Raw genomic sequence first — 9,058 nt, 5'->3', positions numbered from 1 at the left:
ACAAACTATCTCCATAAGCAATAAGCACCACTGACACAAGCTGGGCAGTGGGATGGAGGAAAGCTTCATCTCACCAAAGGCCAAGCTGCAAGAGCAATTCATGCCCTCTGAGGGCATGAGTAGTGGGGTTCATGTGCCCAGACAGAGAACATGGTACTGCACTGCAGATGTTTGAGGCAAAAGAGTGGTACAGCCAGCAGCTTTATTCCTGCTATAAGAGAAGACACCAGCAGCATAGCCCAGCTCTTCTGTAAGCTCTGATCCTCAGGTGATCATTGGCAAGAAAAATAAGGCAGTGATAGGTCTCATGTTATCAGGGAAACCACTGTCTTGTCCTTGGACAAGCAAGACTGAGCCTTTGTTCCCTTTGAGACCTTTGTAATTAAGATGACAAGGGTTGAGGGCGGCCCTTCACTGAATTCTGGCATTAATTAAGCTTAATCAAGTGGCAATGCTCTGTACAAGCTGCTGCTTTTGGCAGTCTTATCAAAGTTCTGATAATGGCACATCTAATCTAAACCAATATGAACATGTCTACAGCTTGGAAGTTACAGCGTGGAGGCAGCCAGGCTCCAGGATACTGCCATGGCTGTTTTAAAAAGAGAAAAACCAGGGAAAGGTGCCATATTTCACCTCAGTGCTGTCTCAGTAATGCAGCACAATGAAAACTTTGTGGAAACCAAGACAGACAGAGAATTCATAGCACCAGCAGCATCTTTTTCCATCCTATCCAATCTTTTGAAGCAATGTAGTCATGCGCTCTGCCGAAGAAACCTTTGTTCCTCAAGGGTAAAAATAATCAGACTAAAGATGTGAAAACTGGGCAGCAGGCCAAGTTCCCAGGTACAAGTGCAGCAGAAATAGGGATGATCCAAGAAATAATATGGATTGGGACAGAGAGAAGCCCACTTGGGGATCTGTGATTGGCAAAATTATAACGAAGGTGAAGTGAGGTGGAAGTGTATTCCCAGGCATTCCCAGACCTCCACAAGGCTGCGTTACAGCAAAGTACCTCTCCCCATACAGAGCTCTGGCTGTAAAGTTTCTTTCAGAATTCAGAACTTAAATCAAAGTTTCAGTTCAAACTGGAGAAGGCAGAGAAAGGCTTTTGCTGTAGGAGCCCTGAGACTAAAAGTCCTGTTCCCCAACATAACCTTCAAATCATCAAGAAGTAGTTCATGTAGGAGGATGGTTTCCAAGCACCCTGGCAGACACTGAGTGAAAGTTAAGATTTGTGGGCCAAGACTGGGAATCCCAGGGAAGGGCTGAGGGAAAATGATAAGTTGCTCCATAGGCAGCTGCAGAGATGATGGAGCCAAATTATTTTTGGTTATGGCAGATGTTATAACATGAGCACCAGCCACAGGTGCCTTTAGGAGGCACCTAAAGGCACTCTATAACATAAGCCACAGCCTTTAGGAGGTTTGGGTTGAGTACCTCTTCTTTGAGAAGTGGGTGGTGAAGTCCCAGGATGGACACCCAGAGAGGCAGAGGAGGCGGGTTTTGAGATTTGGCCAAAGCTGCAGCTGAGCTGATCTAGTGTTGGTGATGTTCTTGCTTTGAGGAGATGGTTGAACCAGAGACCTTCAGAGGTCCCTTCCAACTGGCTGTTCCCTGATTCATCACTTTGGGACACAGCATTTGGTTACCTGCTTGGCTAGGAGGGAGCTGAGTAGTTTTGCCTATGCATGTGTTTGACTTGGGTGCAAAAATCAGAAATAAGACACTTGCGTCCTTTTTTTCTGACAGGCTTCTAAGAACTTACACTTTATTTTCAAAGCAACTTGATCACAAAAATACCTGCTGCCTTCCCCCAGGATGTAGCCTCCCCAATAATTTTTGAAAACTATCCATACCTCTTCTCTTTCTACAATCCAGGTCCAGGTTTCAGGGTATGGATTTAGTATTAATCAAATGGTCAACTGACTTGGCCTTGTGTTAATGCAAATCAGGTACATTTACTTGGCCCTGGAAAGTTAAAGGGATTCCATGTTCTCAAAGATCCTGCATTCTGGTGGAGAGCTGTACAAGTATCCTGAACTTTGCTGTTGAGATTAACTTTGCTTTGATGTTGAGACATGTAGGCTTCTTCTGGAGAGCCTGGAGGGCGGCAGGCAGCCCTAGGACACTGTTGATGATGGATTTCTCCTATTTCTCTCCCTCCACTCATCTGGACATCAGCTCAGAGGTCTTCATTACACTGGGCATGGTTGGGGATTCCTGAGAAAGGTCTCTTGCTACTGACTTATCAGCCCCAAACACTCCCTAATCTGCCTGTGGAAACAGGTGAGAACTGGACATCTGCACCAGCAGTGGGATGTTGTCAGATGCAGCCATTCTAGGGGTGCATCGCACTGAAAAATGAATGAAAAACACAACTTTGGTCTGCTCCAGTTGACAACGGTGGGGGAAAAATGAGTCATGCAGAAGTGGAGCTTTCCTGCAGTGATCACCCCACGATGCATCAGGAGCGCCGGGCTCCAAAATTAGTCAGATAGATAGATAGAAAAATACTCAGGTATTTTTTCAAGTCTGAATCTTTCTCCCCATCATGCAAAGAGAGGGATGTGAGTTGCCTGGAGGAGCAGCCAGAGGTCCAGGTCATGACTGTGTGGGAGGCACATGTGTGCTTCCAAGTGGTCTGTGGACAGAGGACGTTACCTGGCAGGAAGCAAGGAGCTGCCAGCGCTGGCTGCTGCTGAGATCCAGATGGAGAGTTCAGTCACCACTGCCCCCATGAATCATAGAATCACCAGGTTGGAAAAGACCCATCGGATCATGGACTCCAACCATAAGAAGAAGAATACAGTGGAAAGGGACATGTGGCAGCACAGCACCAAGTCACCCAGGGCTTGGGAAAATGCAATGTGATTCCTAATGTGACGTCTTCCCTGATGGGAAGCCCAAGATAAAAGGGAAAAAAGGCTGAAAAGCTATTTGGAGAGCATGTTGCATCAACCCACACCCTATGAGTGCTCTCTGAACTTGCCTGGCCCCCTCTGTGGTGCAGAGGGATGGTGTCCCCTACAGACAGCCCCCTCAGCCAACTTCACCCACCGCCTGACCCACCAGCAATGGCTTTCCCCTTCCTGCCTCGTCAGACAGACACTGCCTGCACTAATTAACCAGAAACTGGGGCTGAATCTATCCTGGACGGCATCACTGGGCACCACGCAGGGCAGAGCGTGGAGGTGGCCAGCAGCCCCAGGCTGAACCTGCAGGAATGCGACAGGCAGCTGCAGGCAGCTCTGGCAGCATCTCTAAATTGGAAGGAGATAGATTTTTTTCTAACTTATCGATGATTTCGCTTCTTAGAAGGCCAAAGATGCTATGAGAAGGCAGAATGGAAGAATTGCAAAGAGAAGGCACGTGAGTGAAAAGGGGTAAAATCTCTAAGCTGGTGACTTTAGGAGGGAGGAGAAATTCACTGGAGCAGATGATGAGATGGGAGCGAGAAGCTGAGCCTGGGAGTCTAGACACAGATGATGGATGCTTAGATGCTGTGCAGCAACCCAGGATGAAGTGGAAAGGAGCCCAGCCCTGAGTCCTTCTTTGGAGGGAGGAATCAGGCTTAGCTTGGAGGCTGCTGCTGGTCTTGCTACTGATGTGGCATTTGGGAGAAACAGAGCTCTGAGTGACTGTAGCTCCTCTGCGGAAAGAAGAGGAAAGGGGGTTTTAGTAGTGGCTCCTGGCAATATTCTTGGTTGATCACTAATGGCACAATCCATCTATCCACACTGAACCCCTTTCTGGAAGCAAGGCTGTAGTGATGGGGTCTGAATTAAACTGCAGTCTTCAGGGTGGTTCAGTTCAAGCCCTGTATTTGATTTTGAGTCATGGTTTTTCCTTAGGGGACCGTGATGATTGCTGCAATGATGATGACTCCTACAAATGGGCAACACCAAAACCCACCTTTAGAGAGGACCATGAGATATCTGAAGGAGTGAGCAAGTTAGTCCCCAGTGCAGACACTGCTCTATTGTAGTACTAAAGACTCAGCACGTGCATACCAGCAAGTAGAAACCCCAATGGAGTCATCTTCAAGGTGCACCATAACCTTTCATCATTTTCTCCTCTTCCAGATGTGTTGCTTCCAGACTGGAAGCTGATTAGACTGTTTGGCTCCTTTCTTTGATAATTAATCTCTTTGCATAATGATTACTTTTATAATTTGTTTATGGATGCCACGTTGCTGCCTCCATAAAATGGGTTTATGGGATTTTCCCTGCCCCCACGTTGTAAATCGAAGTCTGACAAATGTAGAGCAATTTATCACTGACCGTTGCCCAGTTTTACGTTAATGTTTGAACATGGCCATAAAAGAATTACAACATTTTACCTCTGACCAACTTCTAAGGCAAAAGAACCTTATAAAAGCAAACTCTGCTTGACAGCAAGGTACCTTCTGTTGCATTGGGAACACAGAAAGTCATCATGAGCTTCACTGGAAAGTATCAACTCCAGTCACATGAAAATTTTGAGCCTTTTATGAAAGCACTTGGTAAGTGCCTGCATGTGTTGTGTGCTGTCTTATCTCTGCAGATCCCACTGATATCTGGGAGCCCAACTGTGCCAATGTATTGATGATATAGACTGAAAACATCTCTCAGATTTCCTATTTCTATCTGTCATCTTGCAGTTGTTGGGTTTTTTTAAATGTGTGTGAATGGAGAGCTCAAAATAGAAGAGAAAGCATCTCTCTGGCTGATGACTGGAGGTCATGCTGAGTGAAATTTTATAGCTTGATGGAAAATGTCTGTAAATTTAAGGGTGAGCAGGACACTGCCCAGCCTGCTGTGCTGCTGCTTGGTGATGCTGCAAAGCCCCAAATTCCACCATTCATCGGAGAAACAGTCAGGGTTGTTTAAATGCTTGATGAAGAATGTAGCTAGTTAGATTTCCACCAGTGCCTGTGCCAGGGAACATGTTCCTGCAGGGATCCAGGAGGCTTTGCACTACTTGTACACAGTTATGTGCTGGAGGGGCTCCACCTGTCAGATCAGCTCCAGGCTTTGGGAGAAGACTTTAGTGAGCTGGTTCTGAGGAACCCTGAATCTCATTTGAAACAAATACTTGGTTCCCTCATTCTGCCTTGATTTATTCCATTTTCTCTGCTTAATTCTCAATGAAGAAAGGAAAACAGGCTTTTTTCTTTCTGTCTGATGCTTATGTAGGGAGGTAGCTGTTCTGTCAGTGAGACAAAGATGTCCAGTTCCCACACAAAATCCAGGATGACAGGATTTGTTATATTTCTTCCCCAGCAGATTCAGGACCATGTGGTACTTTGGGAACCATCACCATTGCAAGGTTTTTGCACACTGGAATAGAAATTCTCCTAGCTGTAGGTCCCCAAATCCCACCACATTCATTCAGCAGCAGCAATCTGCCCATCAGTGGCTCCAAGGTCCACCTAACATCTCTTGTTCCTGGGCAGGGCTTCCTGATGACCAGATCCAGAAGGGCAAGGACATCAAGAGCATCTCAGAAATTGTGCAGGATGGGAAAAAGTTCAAGGTTACTGTGACCACTGGCACTAAAGTGCTACACAATGAGTTCACAATTGGGGAGGAGTGCGAGATGGAGATGCTGACAGGAGAGAAAGTCAAGGTGAGTGCTCAGCTCCTTTTCTGCCCAGGGTGCAGGCGATCAGAGACATTAAGTTCCCTTTCCAACTATTCCTGCTGCACTTGAGCCAAAGGGAATGACTACACATTGGGTGTTAAAGCTGACACAAGGCAAAGATCTCAGTAATTTCCCGACCTGGTTCTGTCTCCCACAGTTTGTATACGTGACTTAATGAATCATGTAAAACACGCATGATAGAATAGAATAGAATAGAATAGAATAGAATAGAATAGAATAGAATAGAATAGACATATTTCTGAAAAGGACAGCCCATTTCCAAGTTGCCTTCCTGAGAAACTCAGAGCCCAAGGCCCTGAAGTTCCCACTTTTGCTCTTTGCTTTTACAAAACACCATACAAACTCCCCGGCCAGTACTTTTGCAGAGGAAGCCTTGCATTTCTAAAGCTATTTTAATAGCCAGTTTGGAAAACATTGGAAACCAGTGGTTTTGTATCCCGTTTGGAAAAGTGGGACAGAGATGCTTTGGTAAATCCTTCTGACAGCAAAAGGTCTGAAAATTTTGTGGTGGAAAAGGGCTGACGTTTCATGTTGCAACACAAAACATACTCCCACCTTCATTCTGTTCACTTAAAGATCGTGCAGGAAAGTCAGCCAAGGAATCGTAAACCAATAGATTTCTCCTTTTAAGTCCCAGTGGCTGTTAGCTTCTCTGTGAGCCTTTTGCACTGCTTCTGTTTACACTGGCTGAGATGATTTGGCAAGGTGAGGATTTATCACCCTTGAAATTGGGTCAGCTCCCGTTCCTGGACATTAGTTTCCAATGGTTCATAAAATGTCAAGACAACGTCACTGGCAAATATTGCCTTTCGCCTCTATTTGGGAGAAGATGATATTTCAGAGACTTTTGAAAGCAGGAGGAATGATCACCAAAGAAATGTTCCTGTGAATTGGGCCCTGATAGCCGTACTGGTTGTATCACAATTTCTAGCATCACTGAAGTCCCTTGCACATAAACTAGAGGGAAATGGCTATTAGAAGGGCTTCGCCCTCCATATATCAGTGACTTAAGGGTAGATGAACGTGTCCTACAGCCGGAAAGACAGATGAACAGAAAATCTTTTTTTCTGGGTTATTTATTTTAGTAACTCCAATGATCGGTGATAGCTGCCTTGCGTGTGCTGGTGCTGTCATAGCCTTTTTAGACATGCAGTTCCTTGGGGAGTCAGAGCCTCGGCAGATGTGCCTGTTCACCTGAAAGCTTTCCAACTATGACTGAAAGTTCCTTAAACTGTTCCCATCTTGATCAAGATTCCTCCCAGACCCACAATGTTGCCTAACTTCCCACTACGTGAGCCCAGGGGAGGCTGCTGCTGCAGTGGGCAACGGGTGGGTGGTGGAGAGAAGACAATGTGGCATGCCATGGCCCAGCTCAGGTGACCCTGCAGTCCTCTTCTTGGAGCTAAGCAGGTCTTCTTGGTCCTGGTGCTGCATGAGGAGCTGCCCCAAGGAGGATCAGGGCTGCATGGGGGCACCAGCATTGACAGGGTGAAAAGTCTTCCTTCTTCTCCCCCAAAACTCATGTTGAAGTGATGCCAGGATCCCTGCCCTGGCATCTAACAGTGCAGAAGGCACGTTTGGAGGGGAGAGATGTTGGTATGGTAGCAAAATTGCACCCCTTTAGAGTGCAAAGTAAACATCCGTACCCTTACTGTGTTGTAGTCACTACCACCACAATCCTCTCTCCTCTTCCTCCCAGGAAAGTTCCAAGGGAGCAGCTTGCTCCAAATAGCTTGCAGAGGGGACAATGCCAACTCAGTGTATAAGCAGGTCGAAATGCAGGGGTTGATATGGTCTGCAGTGATAACAGGAATGCTCGTTTCCTCCTGTCTCTACCAGGCTGTTGTTCAGATGGAGGGTGACAACAAACTGGTTGCAAACCTCAAAGGGCTGAAATCTGTCACTGAGCTGAACGGAGACACCATCACCAATGTAAGTATAGAAAAGAGGGGCAGTGGCTGAAGTAACAAATGCCTACATCTTCCTTCAAGGTCCTCGCCCCATGAAGCTAGCAGAGATGCTGTGGACCCTAGGGAAGTGCTGGAGATGAGCACATGCTCGCACTCAGGCTCTGTAGCCAAAGCTGGTCACTTGGCCAGACACTGAAGGCAGTTTTTCATTATGGTCTGATCCAAAAAGTATTTTTTGATACCTTAGTAGGCATCTCTGGACAAAGTTTCATGCAATGAGGTAGTTTTCTCACGCACCCAGATGTAAATATTTGTGGCTGGGCCTGGCTTTTTTAAAGAGGAGAGATGAAGCAGACTGATCCCAGCTGAGTGATACCAGATTATACGTACCTGCCTTGGAGTATTCATAAAGAAATCCAAAGATTAAATAATTTGGTTTATAGGAAATAGACTGAGGACCAGTCCTGTTTCAGTTTGCAAGAACACATCTTTTCCAAGCAACGTATGGAGCCAAGTGCCATGAAAGCTAACACTTCCCATTTGTTTTTCAGACACTGAGCATGGGAGATCTCACCTACAAAAGAATCAGCAAGAGAATCTAGAGACCTTCCAGACAACAATCATTTTACTGTGTAAAATGCGTCCATTAAAGTAAAATTTTTATTAAAGGCCTCTTCATCATTATCATTAACCTCCTCACTGTTGCTACAAAGAGATGCAAGCTTCCAAAACTCCCACAAGCCCAGACAGAAATTGGACAACCAGCTGAGCCAAGGCTTTGCTCATGTCTGTGAATGAAGGCAGGATAGGGCATAGGCTCAGAGTTTGCGGACGATACTAAGCTGGGTGGAAGTGTGGATCTGCTGGAGGGCAGGGAGGCTCCAAAGGGATCTGAACAGGCTGGACCGCTGGGCAGAGTCCAATGGCATGAGGTTTAACAAGGCCAAATGCCGGGTCCTGCACTTGGGGCACAACAACCCTGTGCAGTGCTACAGACTAGGAGAAGTCTGGCTAGAAAGCTGCCTGGAGGAGAGGGACCTGGGGGTGTTGGTTGACAACCGACTGAATATGAGCCAGCAGTGGCCCAGGTGGCCAAGAAGGCCAATGGCATCTTGGCTTGTATCAGAAACGGTGTGACCAGCAGGTCCAGGGAGGTTATTCTCCCTCTGTACTCGGCACTGGTGAGACCGCTCCTCGAATCCTGTGTTCAGTTCTGGGCCCCTCACCACAAGAAGGATGTTGAGGCTCTGGAGCGAGTCCAGAGAAGAACAACGAAGCTGGTGAAGGGGCTGGAGAACAGGCCTTATGAGGAGCGGCTGAGAGAGCTGGGGTTGTTTAGCCTGGAGAAGAGGAGGCTGAGGGGAGACCTCATTGCTCTTTATAGCTACCTGAAAGGAGGTTGTGGAGAGGAGGGTGCTGGCCTCTTCTCCCAAGTGACAGGGGACAGGACAAGAGGGAATGGCCTCAAGCTCCGCCAGGGGAGATTTAGGCTGAATATTAGGAAA

At 46.8% G+C, this 9,058-nt stretch overlaps 1 protein-coding gene across 2 annotated transcripts; it reads left to right on the top strand.

The window, feature by feature from the left end:
• The first annotated feature begins 3,666 nt into the window (after positions 1-3,666).
• On the top strand, positions 3,667-8,315 carry FABP1 (fatty acid binding protein 1). 2 transcript variants are annotated; one of them, XM_069854929.1, is made up of 4 exons: positions 3,667-4,501; positions 5,435-5,607; positions 7,483-7,575; positions 8,105-8,315. In XM_069854929.1, exons 1-4 carry the CDS (start codon positions 4,435-4,437, stop codon positions 8,153-8,155), a joined length of 384 nt encoding a protein of 127 aa, XP_069711030.1. In that variant the 5' UTR covers positions 3,667-4,434; the 3' UTR covers positions 8,156-8,315. The 2 variants fall into 2 exon arrangements, with proteins under 2 accessions (XP_069711030.1, XP_069711029.1); XM_069854928.1 differs by lacking the exon at positions 3,667-4,501 and having other exon boundaries at positions 5,209-5,607.
• The last annotated feature ends 743 nt before the right edge of the window (positions 8,316-9,058 follow it).

The sequence above is a fragment of the Phaenicophaeus curvirostris genome, chromosome 4, assembly GCF_032191515.1.
Source record: "Phaenicophaeus curvirostris isolate KB17595 chromosome 4, BPBGC_Pcur_1.0, whole genome shotgun sequence".
NCBI lineage: Eukaryota > Metazoa > Chordata > Aves > Cuculiformes > Cuculidae > Phaenicophaeus > Phaenicophaeus curvirostris.
Note: the sequence above shows the minus strand (reverse complement) of the source record. Positions and strands in the feature narration are given on the sequence as shown.

Coding starts and splice junctions, on each gene's coding strand:
- FABP1 (XM_069854928.1), top strand. CDS start 5,275: ATGTGGTACTTTGGGAACCATCACCATTGCAAGGTTTTTGCACACTGG. Junction 5,608..7,482: donor TGACAGGAGAGAAAGTCAAG/GTGAGTGCTCAG, acceptor TGTCTCTACCAG/GCTGTTGTTCAGATGGAGGG. Junction 7,576..8,104: donor ACGGAGACACCATCACCAAT/GTAAGTATAGAA, acceptor TTTGTTTTTCAG/ACACTGAGCATGGGAGATCT.